At 37.9% G+C, this 17706-nt stretch overlaps 1 protein-coding gene across 2 annotated transcripts; it reads right to left on the bottom strand.

Annotated features, from left to right (window-relative positions):
• Positions 1-2668: 2668 nt before the first annotated feature.
• LOC104418466 (suppressor of RPS4-RLD 1) lies at positions 2669-16942 on the bottom strand. 2 transcript variants are annotated; one of them, XM_010029830.3, is made up of 24 exons: positions 16638-16942; positions 16317-16426; positions 14182-14852; positions 14054-14098; positions 13729-13830; positions 13580-13660; positions 13137-13203; positions 12619-12719; positions 12405-12512; positions 10889-10959; positions 10705-10761; positions 9235-9343; positions 9066-9146; positions 7707-7793; positions 7045-7251; positions 6283-6608; positions 6083-6169; positions 5915-6014; positions 4574-4665; positions 4442-4480; positions 4241-4331; positions 3464-3561; positions 3071-3381; positions 2669-2962 (listed from the first exon to the last, which is right to left on the bottom strand). In XM_010029830.3, the coding sequence occupies exons 1-23, from the start codon at positions 16757-16759 to the stop codon at positions 3093-3095; spliced, it is 3141 nt and encodes a 1046-aa protein (XP_010028132.1). In that variant the 5' UTR covers positions 16760-16942; the 3' UTR covers positions 2669-2962; positions 3071-3092. The 2 variants fall into 2 exon arrangements, with proteins under 2 accessions (XP_010028132.1, XP_010028133.1); XM_010029831.3 differs by having other exon boundaries at positions 2689-2962; positions 3075-3381.
• Positions 16943-17706: the final 764 nt, after the last annotated feature.

Here is a 17706-nt window from a genome sequence, read left to right as displayed (position 1 = left end):
CAAACTTTGTCTTATCTTCATGCGGCTGAAAACTTCCACTAATTTCAAGGTTTAATTAATCAAAGTGGGGTTGTGGGCAAGTTGGTACAAAGACGAACCGACCGACGACCCATTTGTCTCCTTCTTTTCTCAAATCATGTCAATAAAATCTAAAAGGTTGGATAAAATGTCAATGCATTACAACGGATATTGTTTTTAAATTGCAAGTTAGATTGTGATGAATTAGCTGTCATACCTAACCCAACATACTAATTTCAAGGTGACGTGATCAACACTGCCAAAGAATATCCTACCTAATAAAGTTTTTCTTTGGATGATCCAACTAAGTCGAGTAGATACATTGTAAAGCTCAGGTTCCTCTCTAAAAGCATATTTGATGCTCCAAACTTGACTCGAGCTCAATGAGTGCCAGCTTTCCTACTTGAGCTCTACTCGACTGAAATATCCAGATAAAACTCAGCTCGACTCCACTCAGCTTATGAGTGAGCTTGAGCTCTAACTAAATGTTAATGAGTCTGAGCTCAACTCGAAAAGATATCCAAGTAGTTGGAGCTTGAGCTCAGCTTGAAATTAGGGTACCCGAACCTTGAGTCGACCTTGAGCAATCATCGAACTGAGTTAGAGTTACTTGCGAGCGGTTTCATCCATAGCAGCAGCGTAATTTCCAGGCCAATGTGTAGAAATTTCTAAATCATTTTCTGAGGAAATTAGACAATTGGTGTTCTTTAAAATCATTTACCAATAGATGGGAATCTGCCGAATTAAGAGTTGCAGGGTAACTAAAACAGTCCATCATACCAACTCCCAAAGAATGGCTTTTACAAATGCCAGAACTTGTTCCACGGAGTCCTCGAGCACTTGAGTATGTTCTTTCAGTTCCTCAACTTTAGTCACCTTATATCATGTAATGCTTACGGGGAAAAAGGGTAATCGAAGAATAGAATAAACGTTATTAAAAAAATAAATTGGACGGTCAGTGTGACTTACTCCACGAGAGAGTAGTATGGGAATTTAAATATAAGTCAAGCTATACAAAGAATATCACCATTAAAATCAATCGCTCAAATATTCCCCGTGTTTTTCAGCTCACTATTACACCTATTAACTTTCACAGTTTTTCACAAAATAATATCACAATGAATTTACAAAACTTACCACAAGATTTATTGACTTTAATAATTGCAGTTCCTTCACTATGTATTTCCGGAAATGATGCACGATCGATTATTACGATCGAAAGCTCTTATACTCTAATGCGCCAAAACCAACACCCACCTTTATATGTGATGCTTGGATCCAAAATAGGAAACTCATTCAGCTAACTCAAATTATGAAACTTGCATAATTTAGGAATCCAACTCCTAACGCAAAAAGTTATTCTGACCATATCTTGCTTGTTCAAGTATCAAGCCGCATGTCCCACTTGGATTTGAAATGTTTACTAGTATTGAGTTTTCTTCATGAATCAAACTTGAGACATATTCTTGACATGTAAGGCCAGAGTTTTCCTTAAATTAGAGCACATTTTGATTGAATTGGGGACATCTTAAGAGCCTAAATACACTGTGAGTGTTAGAAGCGTATTGAGAGCTTAGGCACTACACTAATTCCTTCTTTGGTGCCATATAAATAGTATACCAATTCACCTATTACATTTGATTTATGTCCGAGGAATGATTTAACATTCAAATACTCTTACAATACAAACAGAAAAACGAAAAAAGAAAATAACGAGTTGTTCGTGCAGCACAGCCCATTACAGCTCCGATTTGCGTAAGAGGGAGTCGCAATTTAATAAGATTTTTGACATGGCAACATTTTCATGCATATTATTTCAAAAAGTTACTTCACTTAGTTTCGAGATGTTACAGTTTTGAAACATATATTACCAAATCATAACATCTCACAGTACAAACAAACATGATAACAACACAATACTAGACCTACCAAAATGGATTACTAATTCATTTCTTAATTCATATATGATGGAATGAGTTGTTATATATATTAATTATATTCAATAAATGATCATAAATATATTTAAACACAATATAAGTATCAAATTAGTCATAAAATAGATCAGCATTTTCTCATTCTCTCTCGCCGTCACTCAATCTCGCATTCCTCTAAACTCTTGGATATGAGTTTTCATAAATTAGATTCATAAATTAGATCCAATATGTAAGTATTTTAGCAAACCGGATCAAACTTCCATTACGTATGAAATGGATCTATCTTGATCGAACAATATTTGACCTGACCCAACCCACCAGTTGGGTCTCCACAGTACAAACATGACGCGAAGCAACTAGTCATAAAAATGCAGACGCAAGGTTCGTACAAATATATTACTCGCCCATTGCTTGTGCTTATGGCGAGTGTCGCTAGCCCTCGCCATGCAAAGCAGCCTTATCTCTTGCTGTTCTTTTGAACTCTCTACCTAAGACATTTACTTATGCTTTCTGCTGATGTGGCAGTGCACTCTTAACAATTTTGACCGCGTCAGCAAAATCGATGGAATTATTCATAACACAAATTTAGGGAAGTTCAAAAGGTTTTGATTGGATAATGAAGAGTTCTGGAACTAAGATCTTAATATGAATCAAATTAGAGGACCCACTCGCACGATGAATGAAAATTTTAACTGTCCAATATTTCACAATCTATAAAAGCACGGAAAAACCAATCGGCAATTAAAATTTTCATCCCATAATCCCGATGAGTTATGAAAACTCCAGTACGCTGGGAGAAACAGTAGGAGTTGAGATGAATCTATGAGAATGCCCGACAAGCTAAGATAATAAGTACAATTGTTACACGGTTCGATCTATAAGAGAATAAACATACAGTTGCAAGGATCTTGCTATAAAATGTGACAGTCAAATAACATGCAATAGCATTACAACACTGCATCGGCAGAACGAGAGAGAGAGAGAGAGAGAGAGAGAGAGAGAGCTCCGTTCTGCACATACAGGGAATGTAGATTTAGCTGAGCAAAGTAATGAAAAGCTGGAGGCCAAAAGAAGTCAAGCATTGGAGAAAGGAATGAGACTCTTATGAAATTCCTTACCTACCAAATAAATTAAGGGTGCTTAATTCTCGTAAGAGCTCAGAGCAGCAACAACTGATCCGGTGGTTGCAAAGGTTGAAGATACATCTGGATAATCTTTCCAAGATGTAGTCACCTTCAGAGATGGGCATAACCAAGTTTTGACAGAATCCACAAAAGAATTCGGATCGAAATTCAGAATGGCTTCCCAATCCACCTGTACACCCTTTGGTATGTTCCCGGTGAACTCCATATTGGCAGCAAGAAGAATCCCCAACATGGCCACAAACCCAACAGCAGCTGTCCCTCTTGCCAGCGGCATGAAATTATACCTGCAAAACAACTTGCATTTACACATGGAGAAGTGAATTGTACCATATCAAGCAAAAGAGTCGTTAAGTCATATTGCTGTACCAGTAATAGGTCATTCTTAAAATGGCATCCCTGACTTTCTCTAGTGCATCAAAATCAGTAGAGCCATATGTTTCACTGCAGTACAGACTGCATATGTTCTGCAAATGCATGACCGAAAGTCAGTTGAAGTAGGAAAATGATAAAAGAGGAAGTTACATAAATTAAGAGAAAATTTACAGGGAGAGACTATGCCATGAGCGTAGATGACTTGGGGGAATCAATAAAATGGAAAAGTAGACTGAAGAATCTAGTTTCAGCAGCCTACAAGTCATCATTATATCACATGTACCAATACTGACGAATAGAAACAGTGGAGGTATCGTAAGATGTATATCACCTCCAGTACAAAAACCCTATGTTGTCCAAAGACAAACTCAGCACCTAAGATAGAAGGCCTAGGAATGATGCTCTAGCAATATATTTTATTGGCCGCCAAAAATAATCTTCATGATAGAATCTAGTTAGGAAGCATAATAAAAGCATCTAAAGATCCATTGAAGATGAATGATTATAGGAACTCATATACAGGCGACCCAACAAAAGATGAAAGTTGTAGAGACTGTGCGGATTAAGGGGGCATCCGTTATCCATTATTGTAACATGCATCACATACATACTCGCCTACAGGGCCAACTTTGCTTCAATAGAAATTTGAGATGCATATGAAAAAAGATCAACGAAGGCATGCCAACCAGCAATGAGACAATCAATGCTCCCAACACCCCCCCCAACGAAAAAAAAAAGAAAAAGAAAGAGAAGCCACCAAAAGAGACATACTTCCCAAGCCATTTTCATCTCTGTGTCAAATTCATCCCATCTTGCAGGTGTGCAAGGTGTTCTGATTGCAAAGTCATATCCCCGTTCAGCTCTGTAAGCAAATAAAAGGATCAAAATGAAAAAAAAAAGACATTATCAGGAAGACAAGAAAAGAGAAGTTAAAGTTTCAATCTCATATGTTGCCCAGGTAAAACAGCATACATTTTCACGAGGGTGATCCTTGTTCCTTCAAGCTGTTTCCTGAAATACATGTGAGATATCTATGTGATGAGCATTTCAGATGTCTAGAGAATCATGGAAGGTTATTCAATTAGGTCAAGGCTTGGATTTTACCCCTCAAACGCTGAGCTGTTACACCAAGTAGCCAGCCAGAAGTCCTCCCCCACAGCTCCATGAAGATCAGAACAGGACTTTGCACGCATAATCTGCACATTTGTATCATCAGATGTTAGCAAATAGTTAGGAAGGTGTATGAAATGTTGATAACAACTATAATATTGGCAATTTCTGGTCATAAAAAGGAGCAGTTTTTCTCAAGTGATACAACCCTGAGGAAGTCCACAAAAACTCTAAAAACTATTCCTTACCCAGTTAGGAGGTGTGTGATGTAATCACCCATCCCCTGTTGGTTTGCCAGTATAGAATTGTCAACCACAGTACTTCTGACATACCTAATGAGAACTCTGTGATCTCCAAAGCTTCTATACTGATCTCAGAAAATAAAAAGAGAGACTACGAAAATATTTAATGGACTACTATATCAGGTAGAGATGGACATATATCATTCTTTTGTTTGCCGGCTAAAAACAGATTCATGACGACATAGAAGAGCATTTCACTTTCTGCATGTTACAGCATCTGTGACCTGCTACAGTGGTTCTTATTCCAATATAATTGACAAGTGCCCTCTACTAAGAACTCTCAAAGAAGTATTTAACAAAATATCAAAAATAAAAAGCTCTCGCAGGACGACAATTATATGATCACATCAGCCTTCGGAGATTGCACACAAGGTACAATGTACAAGTGATCTTAACAATAAATCATTAGATCAATTAGATCGCTGATACAGCTTAGGGTTTAATAGGTAAGATCCGTAAAGGCAGGAAAGTTTTTTTTCTTTTCACTCCTGCGTCTATTTTCATGGTTTATATGAAGAGGGAAAATCTTCATTCATTGCTCATATAACGTCTAAGAGCAAAATTGATCCCAAGTTCCCATGAAGAATGGGATTTTTCCATTAAGTAGTTGTTAGCCAACGTTTCTATTTAGTTGAATTTCTATAATGTGCATCCTATATGAGATTGTCTTAAAGTCGTCATCTCCACTATATAAATTGAAATTAATGAGAAATGGGAAAAGATTTCCTTATCTTGTTGGAGAAGCGTGAAAAGTATTAGTCAGTTCAAGATAGTAGGCTTTGCTATGCAAGTTAGACTCAACATGTAAATTTCTGCATCAAAGGCACCAAAAACAATGCCAGGCACTTAGCCACCAGGCAAATAGTGGGTCAGGAGGGTTGGGAGTTGGACAAGACCTGGATCAAATCCCAAGCAATGCAACCCCAGACCAGTAGGGTTGCACACCTTACCAAGAAAAAAAAGTATGCCAGGCATCCTTTGCATGCACAAAATGCATAACTACAGAAAAAACATCAAGGACAGTAAAACTCACTTCTTCCAATTTCCCATCCTTGGATAGGTCGATAAGGCAATCTGATTTGCTGCGCACATAAGACCTTTCCTTTATCACTGCCTTTGCAACATTCAGTGTTCTGCAGCATCACTAAGGTGTAAGCCTACCTCCAAAATATGAAGTTAAATGAACTAAGGGGGCTTCTACCTCTCGTAATTGGGGAAATAGCGAACAACTTTGGCTTGTCCAAGAACCATTGGTGTATGTGACCCAAATCCAGCATTGAACTCTTCACTGCATTGCAGAAAGTCAAAACTAATGTGAAGAAACAAGCATCAAGACAATTTGCAAGTAAAGTGTAACCGAAGCCCTAAAATGGAAGAGTTATCAAAGTACAGATGTAATACCTCAACTTGTTAATCCACACAACAGGGTCACAAGGTTCAGATATCTGACGCCATTTGACAGCCAAAGAGTAAACATCTTGCCACGATAACTTAGAACGACCAGATAATCTTTCTTCACTGGTACCATATGAAGTTGATGTTTCTACAGATCTGCTTGTGCTGCAACAATCACCACCTCTATTCTGACTGGGCAGATTAATCCTCTCTCTTCTTCCTGCTCTCTTAGTAGATTTAATTGTTGCACCTTTCAATTCAGTACGCAAAGCTCGCCAAGCCTTTAAAACTTTCTGTGCAATTTCAATTGCAGCTAATCCTGCCATGCGATGCTAGTGCACCAGTGAAATTGCGAATTAGGGATTTTGCATACTTATGATATATTAACAGCCATGTAATAATCAAGCATCAACATGTATAAATCAACTGAACATAATTGAACCTCTTGAGCTAATATATTAATATCCCACAGAAATGTATCAGACACCTACTTTTATTACCCAGATGAAGTACACTCAAATGACTATATTCTTTCTTGCAACTATCGCGCTATAATAACACAACTACATGCCCAAAGAAAATTAACAAATAACAGATTACTCTAGTGTCCAAGGGGCAAATTCCAAGGCATGTTATAGTGCTGTATTCAGTAAAAAGTTCATATGGGTGTAGCTAAGAAGTTCCTGGCCCCAGAAAATAGTCACTAATAATCAGCACAAAGAGAATCTTGTGTCCGGATTACATAAAATTACATAGCTATATAATCACCTGCCGCCTGTTGGGTAAAAAGCCAGGGCAATGATATTGAATTCTCTTTCCAATTGAATCAGCTGCCTGTAGAAGAACATTCTTCTGCTTTGTAACTGTGAAATCCTGTCTCCTGAGCTTTCCCTTTTTCAGAGAATCACGAAGTCTAGGTTGCCTATAAACCTTTTCGCATACATTCTTTGGGTGTAATCTCTTGCACCAGTATTCCTGAGATCCACAAAAGCAATCAAGAGAATACAATTGTACATGCATACAAGTTCAGCTCGACTAAAACAATCAGCTTTGTCTAAGTGAAAGACCAGTGATGTTAATGTAATTGACAGTAGATTGCAATATCCTTTTGCCTACAGATTATCCAAAATGCTCACTCAAGCACTAATCAACATTTCCTCATTTCCCTCAAATTGAAAAAAAGAACCCAGCCTAGAAGTTTCTGATACACCATCGAATAATTCAAGAATTTAATATATCTTCTAGATAACAGTTATTGCCCAAGTCATCTTCTGAATCTTTTTTTGCACAATTTATTGCTTCTAAGCTAGTTCATAATATTGAAACAGATAGAGACCAAGAATACAGGAAAAGAACCATACACAAAGACATATTAAAGATTTTAGAGTTACAGTAAATCAACCAAACGAAATTAACCAATCAAATATTACCTTGAAGAGTGGATCAAGATCTCCATCGATGTCAAACCAGCAAAACTCACTGTTAGCTTTAGAAGCTGTGTACAAAGCAATTTCCTTCTGCAAAACATAGAAGTACACGAATTATACATATCCACAAAAGTTAAAAATGTTTTATTCCATTAAGTGCAATGTAATGATTTTGTTTTCTAGTTGGAAAAAGATAGGCAAGCGGACTATTCAGGACAAACTCCTTGTTATCATAATGAGAACACCATTAAGTGCATATAAGCCGCACTGACAGGTGAGACAAAATTTGTTTGTACTAACATAAACCAAAATACATGTAAAACACTAATCACAGGAAAATAGTAGCACTTAATTTCAACCCCAAAAACAATAGTTATATGGTGGAGGGACACCAAGTTTAGGAAAGGCCCTGATGGACCCTGGATGCAAACTGATTAACACACCATCCACCATTTAAATTAAAATAAAACTACATGGAGTTCAAGACCAAGGAATAACATGAGCAAGAATCCACCTCCAAAATGAATTAATCTTGGGCAAGTGAACAATTGGAGACTCAAATACCATGCTAAGGTCATTTGAGAGAGAGAGGAGAGAGAGAGAGGGAGGGAGGGAGGGAGAGTACTAGTGACACCTTTTCATTTGATGATGCCAATGAAAATTAAGGAGCATCTCAGTTCATAACTCTCTCAAGCGATATATGAATTAACCATGGGCAAGTGAATAACTTAAGACTCAAATACCATGGTAAGGTTGTTTGAGAGAAAGAGAGAGAAAGAGAGAGAGAGAGAGAGAGAGAGAGAGAGAGAAGGAACTAGTAACTACCTTTTCATTTGATGATGCAAACGAAAATTAAGAAGCATTTCAGCTTATAACTCTCTCAATCAATATAAGATTTAATGACAGAGGCACAAACTACTGGAAAGCTTGAGCTACAACAACAGTTGAATGAATGTAATTCTTTTAAACAACACTGTCGACTCAAGTCCCAAACAGTGGTAAGATTTGCAGCCAAAAAGAAATCCCCTTGATAAAATGCAAGATCATGATTAAGAACCTCAAAGTCTCACCAAACCAAACTTGTGCAGTAAGACATCTTCTCTAGACAAGCAGAAAAAATTAATGAAATAGGAAAGCTTTTTTAATCAGCATCGGATTATATCTATAAACTTGTTGGGAAAAAAGAAAGAAAAAACTGAAATTACAGGGGAGCATTTCTTCCTGCTTTAATGCATAGTTCCACATGGGTAACCAATCTATGCCTTTTACAAGATAATCATGCTTGTGTCTAGTACTACAAGAGGTGGAAATTAGCAGAACATTCAATGTAACAGGGATGTACATATCTGCATTGTCTGATACCTGATAGAAGGCCAGACACTGAAGCACAAATTTTTCCATTGAATCCAATTCCAAGTCTAGCGCAGCATCATAATCCTTAACCTACATCATTGAATGTCATACCAAGTTAAAACAATAAATGTCACATGGGCCCAAAGGACCACCATAGAACTGAAAAATGCCCAAATACCGCATCCCCATATTCTCCAATTGCGTGATAGCAGGAACCTCTTAAGTATAAGCACTCGATGTTTGAGAACTCAATGTTCAACCCAACAGATAATTCCTTAATGGCCTTCCTGCAAGAATATTTGGCCAATCAACCAGACAAGAGAAGTGTTGGTAATAAAAGGTATATATTGTGATCAAAATACCAAAAAAAAAAAAGGATAACAAGAAACCAGAAACAATGATTGTGTTTCATAAAGATGATCTGGATAGTGAGTCATTATATACTAACTTCCTTTGGACAGTCCTTAAGCTCATTAGCAATTTCTCAGTCAGGGACAAAAAACAGAAGAATATAACTGCATACAGGGGCTGCTTGTAGAGTTGAGGACCATGTCCAAATTTTTTTTGAATAAATAAATGTTTACACAGAATCCTTCAATGTCCATTCAGATTTATTTAACTTTCACAGGCTTTGCTCCCAGTCTGCTACTGTGATCCCTCTTTAACTCCTACTCCAATGTTGTTTCCTTCTGTCATTGCCAACAGTATTTATTCTCTGAGCAGGTCACTTAAGTGTACAAAAATCAAATCACTTCAGCTTTTAGCAAAGCAAGAACTGAGTGAACCATCTTTAACCAGTGGCAGATGCTAGCCCATCAAAAACAAAAAGACGTGTGCATGCTTTCACATCCGCACTACATGTGCAGACAACCACAATCCTGCTAAACTGAGAAGCTTATATAATTTGCTTAGCGCGCACAGAGGGAGAGAGAGGAAGGGAAGGGGGTGGGGGCCCGAGAGATACGTAATTCAGTAATGTTTTGTAAGTCTAAGCAAGCCTTTCCTCTCAAATGTAATTCGAGCATTGATTTTTTTTGCTTGGTGCGTAGTTAGGGTTTTGCAGTATTAAAGAATATAAATATCAAAGAACCTAGAGGAAGACTAGGTAAAAGATACAAAATAATAATAATAATAATAATAAACTTCGGCAAAATAAGAATTTAGAAAAACATCAGATGATATATCATTTAGAATTGGTCCTTTGCATTCACTCTTTCATGGATAGGATCTTTTATTTTCTCAGCAACTTCTAGAAGATAGAATTCTCATGCGTTGTCCAAACTTCCATCTTGTTTTTAGATTATACACATCATGCACAAAATCTATTAAATATCATTTAACAGATAACAATTTAGAAATAAATGCACAAAAAGTAACCACTATCAAACATGATTGAACTTAAATAACATTGAGTTAAGGGCAAACTATTCCTGCCATCGCAAATAGTACTTCTCACCATGTGTCTCATTTGTGAACACGGAGGCCTAATTGTAACAAGAGCGTGAGAGAGGAAATTCAAAAAAATTCTCTATTTGGTTGTTTATCAATCTTAAAACTCAGGTTGCTCCTCAAACTCAAAGCCAACTACAAGATGAACATGATTGACGATAGATACTGGAAAAACTGACTCATTTATGCAGAAGCATACCTGTGTTCCCCCAAACCATGCAAAAGTAGACCTCGCAGGTGATAGGCTTTGGCATACCTGTGAAGTGCATTTTGGTCGAACATGTTTGTCATAAAAAAGGCAGAATTGTATTGATATTAAAATCAGGGCTGGGAAACAAGGACCAAAGTATATAACCAAAACTAAATGGAACGAGAAAACTCACATCTTATCAATTTGCATAACTTTCTCGAGGCACTCCATTGCCTTCGTGGGCCTCGCTAACTCATGATGGAACTACAAGAACATCAGGTAACAGATTGCAGTATTAATTTCAAAATGCAAGAAAGTGAAAAAGGCGACAGATAACGTGTACTATGCATCTAATACTAGCAGTCACTCAAGCTTCCAAGGCCAGACAAATAGTAACAGTAACCCTGAACTATGCACCTGATGCTTGGACAAGTACCCGTCCCAAAATTTAGTTAGATCATATTTAAATATCCCAAGCCATTCTGTCATTGATGGCATCAGTCCTCACCAATCACAATACAATCATTAAATTAGAAAAGAATCTACACCATGGGGTGAGCATTCTGTCAACTTGTGTATATTTATATTCTGTGAGCTTTAAACAACTGCATCACCTTCAGTTTTTGAGTATGGTAACAAGAGAGTCAAGGTATATCTGAGTTATATTTCCAACAACTTCATAAGTATTACCATCTTTGAATTACAACCAATGCATCTTTGAATTATAAACACTACAAAATGAAGCAAAATCATTTGATAATATAACATATTCTCCAATAGTTTCTATATCTTCTCCAATGCCCCAAAGGAGCTACAGAGCTCCGCTAGATAGAGGCAAGTGGACACCAGAAGCCACCCATACAAAGAGTGAGAAAACCTGATCCAAAATTAACAGCCCGGCACACTACACAGGAAAAACAAGACAAGGTTTTCAAATCAAATTCTAATTGATGTCTTGGAAAGGCCTTAGTGGGAATTAGTCACACTTCATCAGCTATTGACATAAGCTAGTGCTCTCTTGCTTTTTCTGCAGACAAGCTGCTTAGATCTGAAAAAGAAGCTACTCACAGACAGTTCTCTGAGTCTTGACCATCATCATCCTTTTCTCCATGGTTAAGACCACAATAAGTGACATCTGTAGCTGATTTCACCAGTCTTACATTTGCATTTACACAATCGCACACATTCTCAAGATCGACATCAACAACAGCTGGAAACTATTTTGCTTCCAATTTAGCTGGTAAATCAATCCTAAATGCTATCCCTCCCCAAGAAAGTGTAATAGTCATATTGAATCAGTGTACTGCATTGAGCACCATGTTCAAGCACCACCTCATGACAAAATCAATCCTTCTGAAAGTTTTTTTTTGTTCCCACTATTTGAGTAGATACAGATCCATCCTCCTCAAAATAGTGAATTAAACTAATGCATATATGCAAGTCTCATTTCTGTTAAATAACAAGCTTAACAAAGCAACATATACAACACTTTCTGTGCATAGACTCCTGAGTGCATATTAAGAGAAGAAATAAGTTAACATTAGCCATTAACATATGTTCTAGTTCGCTCACAAAATTAGCTTTAACCCAGGAATCAATCTCATTGAGACTAAACTTTAATCACCCTTCACCAAGGAAAAAATGTTTAATGCAGCAACAAAAATTTTATCATCATGTCAGAAGGTTAACGAAGTTGGTCATGGTGGAACCTGTGTCAAATGACCCCATGCTTCAAGGAAGTTTTGATCAAGCTGGATAGCTTTCAAATGTGCTTCTTCAGCCCTTTGATATTCACCAACTGACGACAATGCCAAACCCTACGCAACAATATGTAAATATCTCAACAACGTAACCTTTGTAACTCTGACAGAATTTAACATACGCAGAATCTAAAAATACATATTTTTCAGAAGTAGGACAAACCAAATACGTATATGCAGATTTGTTATCCTTATCAAGCTTAACACAGGCGGATAAGTCCGCAACTGCAGCTTCAAAATCCTTGAACTTGAAATTGACGATTCCTGGGTAAATAAGATACTCATAATTACATGTCATAGTTACATGTCAACAGAAAAACTAAACTGCTTCAATCACCTCGACATCACTATCAGGATCATTAAAAAAGGTGTCAGCAAAGAATTCATATAGCTTTTACAAAGTAGCCTAAAAAATGCATCTTTGTTTAGGATTGAAGATAGCATGACCAACATTTAATTTTGTGTTTTCATTGCAGTAAACTTTCTATCCCATTGGTCATTCTGCATCATTGTGTGAAGTTAACTACCACTGCATAACCATTCAAAACACATCTCGGCTCATAATCATCATAAGACTTGCAGAATCCAAGCATTCAGAGGACAAGTTCTTTCTTCAAAGAGTTCCATGAATGATCAATTTCAAGATCCTCTCATTATAATTTACGATTTCAAGAACACTACCTCTTTCATGTAGAACATCAGCTGAGTTCCGCTCAAATTCTAAGGCTTTTGTCAAATCCGCAATAGCCTGTGATAAAAAAGAAATAAACATGCAGCAAGTAAGATATATGTGAGGTAGCAACGACAAGCAACAACGTTTCAGCAATAGCCTTTTTCCTTTTCTCTTTTAGCCAAGCACTTCTGCTGGATAAATCAATACTCTGCTATTCATGCTGTGCAGCTTTCTGCCCTCAGTAAGGAGACTTTTCTGGCCATCTCTTTTAGAAGTAAAGTCATCTACTGACATATATACTGAATAAAATCTGTAGGTGAGTATAAGTTACCTATATATCTACATGAATATATAGAGAATGGAGATGGATATCAAGGACAATTCTTTACAATGGCTTAGAAGATGTTGATACTTTAAAAGAAGGGGGTACAATGAAAAGGACAATTCTCACCTTATCTGATTCCCCTAAAGCTGCTCTTGCTTGCCCTCTTCGCTTCCATGCCTCACCAGCTGATGGGTTTACCTCAATGGCCTAGGGAGAGAAAACTGGGGAAAGTAAATTAAACGAATACATTCAGCAACTAAATAAGGGAAAAGTACCTTTGAAAAATCTGCTATGGCTGCATTGAGTTCACGTTGGAAGGCATATGCTGTCCCTCTTCCGATCAAAGCCTCGGGATAATTAGGATCCTCCCTCAATATCTGCGTATAATATCATCATAAGAAAGTAGAGACAGAAAAAAATTAGCAGTTCCAAGATTACACTATGCTATCCCCTCCCGATACTGTCAGATCCAGAAAAGACACAGCAAAACAAAAGAATAAAAATAAAGAAATGAAGAAGAATTATAATTTTCTAATTTGTCGTATTGATTTCAGAAGACCCACATGAAAAAATAAAGCAACTTGAATGAACAATAATCACCTGATCAAAGATGGATACAGCCTGGGCATATTTTCCCTCATTGACCTATCCAAGAATTATGACGTTAAGAAGTTCAGTGCGTGAAGAAGGTGAAGGAGCACTATAAAGCAGCAATATATTGAGCTTACCTGTGCTATCCCCCTGGACAGACGAAAATCTACACTTATTGATCGGTTCTTGGAAAGCTTAGTGACACAGGCCTTCTTATTTTTCCTGGGGTCATCGGTTATTTCATTATGAGTAACTCCATCACTCATTTCACTTTGAGCAACAACCTTGTCGTTCAATTTACTAGAGGTTTCAGCCATATCACTTGGCTTGGCACAAATTATAGATGATTCACTTCCAGTTAAGGATGTCTCGCACGATTTGGACTCAGATTTTGAATCATCAAGAACATGAAGGCTTCCATTTATTTTGCACTCAAGCTTCTCTTTCCGTTTGGCTTCACTACTAAAACAACTTGGTAAGTCCAAACTTCGATTGGGCTTGTAAGGAACATCCGATGTACCATTCGATCTGCTAGAATTTTTTAATGCATCTCTCAAACTCTTCTGATTCCGACTAATTTCATTTGATTCTCCATTGACTTGAGTTACAGAATCCAGTACAGACACAGTTGAGGTGGAGTCTGCATGGTTCTCAGCCGCATAAGTTTTATCTTGTTTTGCATAAGTCAAAAGCTCTTCTAACTCTAGCAACTGCTTCAGATCTGCTGACTGATTTAGAGCATGTTCATACCCTTTCTCCCAAGCCAAAACTGCATCTGCTTTCCTTCCCAGAGCAGATAATGCCCGACCTAGAAGATATACAAGACTAACCTCAATTTATACCAACCAATGCAGATGCATTCTACACAGATTCCTGATGCAAATGGTTGCTTCAAGCAAAGAATAATTCTAATATCTAAAATAAGAAAAAAGAGAATCACTGAAATATCACCAATTAACATAAATTGCTAGTATGAGTACATTTAAACTTGAAAACAGTGACTTTATTAGCAGCATAAACAAGGAATCCACAATTCTTCCAACCAAATTAAGAACAAATTGAGGCGATCCCACCCTCAACATGCTTTTGGCTAAATCTTCAACACTCATAACGATAGTCTAAACAAAAATCTGTATGAATTTCAACAGCTTTCAACAATAATTGGAGCTTAAAGTTAGAATTTTAAGCAGTCACGGGTAGAAGGGTAACACTAGTCTCACATATGCATTGAAATGCATTTATACTCCTAACCATACATGCAACTATAATATGGAAAAAACATGTCAACCAAATCATCCTGAAACTATTTAGATGTTTACTTGATACATGCCTGATGAAACAATCTCAATGGCCCCTCAAAATAGAAAAACCAACAGGATAGCAAAATGAGGAAGGAAACAAATAAAAAGAAAAATAGTGGTGACATTTATCAAACAGGCAGGAAAGCAACACCATTGATGAGCGTAACTACCAGGCTGCTTCATATGATTATTAAAATAACAGCCTCTTGAAATGCATGCTACAATAGTCAGATCAAAGCTAACATAGACACCTCATACAATCACATTCGACCCCTTCAAATTGATCACTGAAATGAGAATCCTTCTGCATCACCTCCTCCCCCAATCCATCCCCAACCTAAAAGTCTGCTCTAAAATAACAGCCTCTTGAAATGCATGCCACAAAAGTCAGATCAAAGCTAACATAGACACCTCATACAATCACATTTGACCCCTCCAAATTGATCACTGAAATGAGAATCCTTCTGCATCAACTTCTCCCCCAATCCACCCCCACCCTAAAAGTCTGCTCTAAAACAAGCATTCGTCGATATTCTACAATGGAATTACAGTGCAAAGACCAAAAAGAATACCTGGAACATATAGAAGACAACCCAGGTTCATTTGCAAGGGGGAGGAGACAGAGCTAAAATTTTTGAACTTTCAAAGAGATGCTCTTACCCAAAGGACGCAAGCTTTAAATCTACAAATGCTAATCACTGGGCAAAGCTCAACTGCTCAGCTAGTCTGCTGCCTATTTTGTTCTACCCTCCGCATTCACTACCAAAGCCCCAGATCAAAACATCCAATATTCCAATTACATCATCCATCTTCAAATTAACGCAATTACTATTAATCAACCTAATATTGACACTAAAAAGTAGAAAGAAAAAATCATCATTTCGTCACTCTAAGTAAATCGGTCAGGTCAACCCACAGAAACGGAAATGGAGAAAACCGCAGATAGAGAGAGGAACCAAGCGATGACAAACCTTTCAGAATATGAGCCTGAAGAAGCGCAGGGTCCAGCTGAAGCGCGCGGTCGCAGTCCTTCACCACATGCTTGTGCAGCTCCAATTGACTGTAGCAGAAAGCTCGATTGCTGGAACCAAATCGAGAAGGACAGAAGAATGTAACCGAAAAATTGATCAGCGGAAACCGAACAAAAGAGGCAAGTACCAAACGAAACCTAACAACCGCATTTCCAAATCTCCAAAACCTCCAAACCTGAGGATCCGCCAAAAACCTAGAAGTAGGACGGAAAATAGAAGAAGAAGAAGACAGACAGACAGACAGACAGACAGACAGACTACCAGATGTCCTGGATTGTGCACGACCGAGCCAGCAGCGAGTCGAGGACTCGGATTGCCTTGGACCAATCGCGGGAGGTGCAGAGCTGGGCGAGCTCGACCCGCTCGGACACCGCCGCGGCCATCCCTCCTCCTCCGCCGCCGCCGCCGCCGCCGCCGCGAGAACGGCGGAGTGAAAGTGAGCGGATCGAGAGCTGCGCGTTCCTTTCTTCCAGTAAAGGAAGACGGAAATGAAGACGAAGACGGAGGTGGAGAAGGAGGTGAAAATGAGGAATTAATTAGAACGACTGGAGTGTGATAAACTGGCACTTGGAGATCATGACCAAGACCTTGGAAAAGGAAGACAACAACAACAAAAATAAAGAAAAATGAAAAATGAGAAAATGATATTTTATTTCGGGACTTTCTTTTTTCTATTATTTTTGCGACTCGGCGAGGACGGACGCGGACGGAGAGATTCCTACCGTGCCGCCCACGTGAACCTTGGGCGCTCGTCGTGAGGAAGGAATTTTTCTTTTTGAGCTGCTCTTGGTTGAACATGCCCATGATGATCTAACCCATATGCCACTTCCTAGCCCAAAATTAGAAATTAAAATTACAATTGAAAATCTAACCCGAATGCCACAACACCGAATTTGTGGTGGATCAGTCACAAATAATCACGAAGGTGTTGAATCGATTGTTGTCGGAGACACTGAAATTTTTTTGAGTTTAACTGCAAATCGATGTATATGCTGAATCTTCTATATATATGAAGGGGCATCTCTATATAGGTTTCTACTTTTTGTGCTTTGTTTAGTTTAAATCTTACGGCGAACATACTTTTGATCTTTTCTAGAATTCTTTTCGTGGATTCTAAGGCTTGAATATAAGTCTGATGTACTAATTTGAATTCGATATAAATTGATAGAGTTGGATCATCTTTTTCATGAGTGTGGAGTATCGTCCACTCCGTCTGTAGTAACTACTTCCTTTACGAACAGTCTATCTAAACCTTCTTGCTCTATAGAATGTCTCCCTCTACACTTTGGTACCTCGAACTAACCTTGTTATATTATATAGACTATTCACC

Source organism: Eucalyptus grandis, chromosome 9, assembly GCF_016545825.1.
Source record: "Eucalyptus grandis isolate ANBG69807.140 chromosome 9, ASM1654582v1, whole genome shotgun sequence".
Lineage (NCBI taxonomy): Eukaryota > Viridiplantae > Streptophyta > Magnoliopsida > Myrtales > Myrtaceae > Eucalyptus > Eucalyptus grandis.
This window is presented reverse-complemented; position numbering and strand designations above follow the sequence as displayed.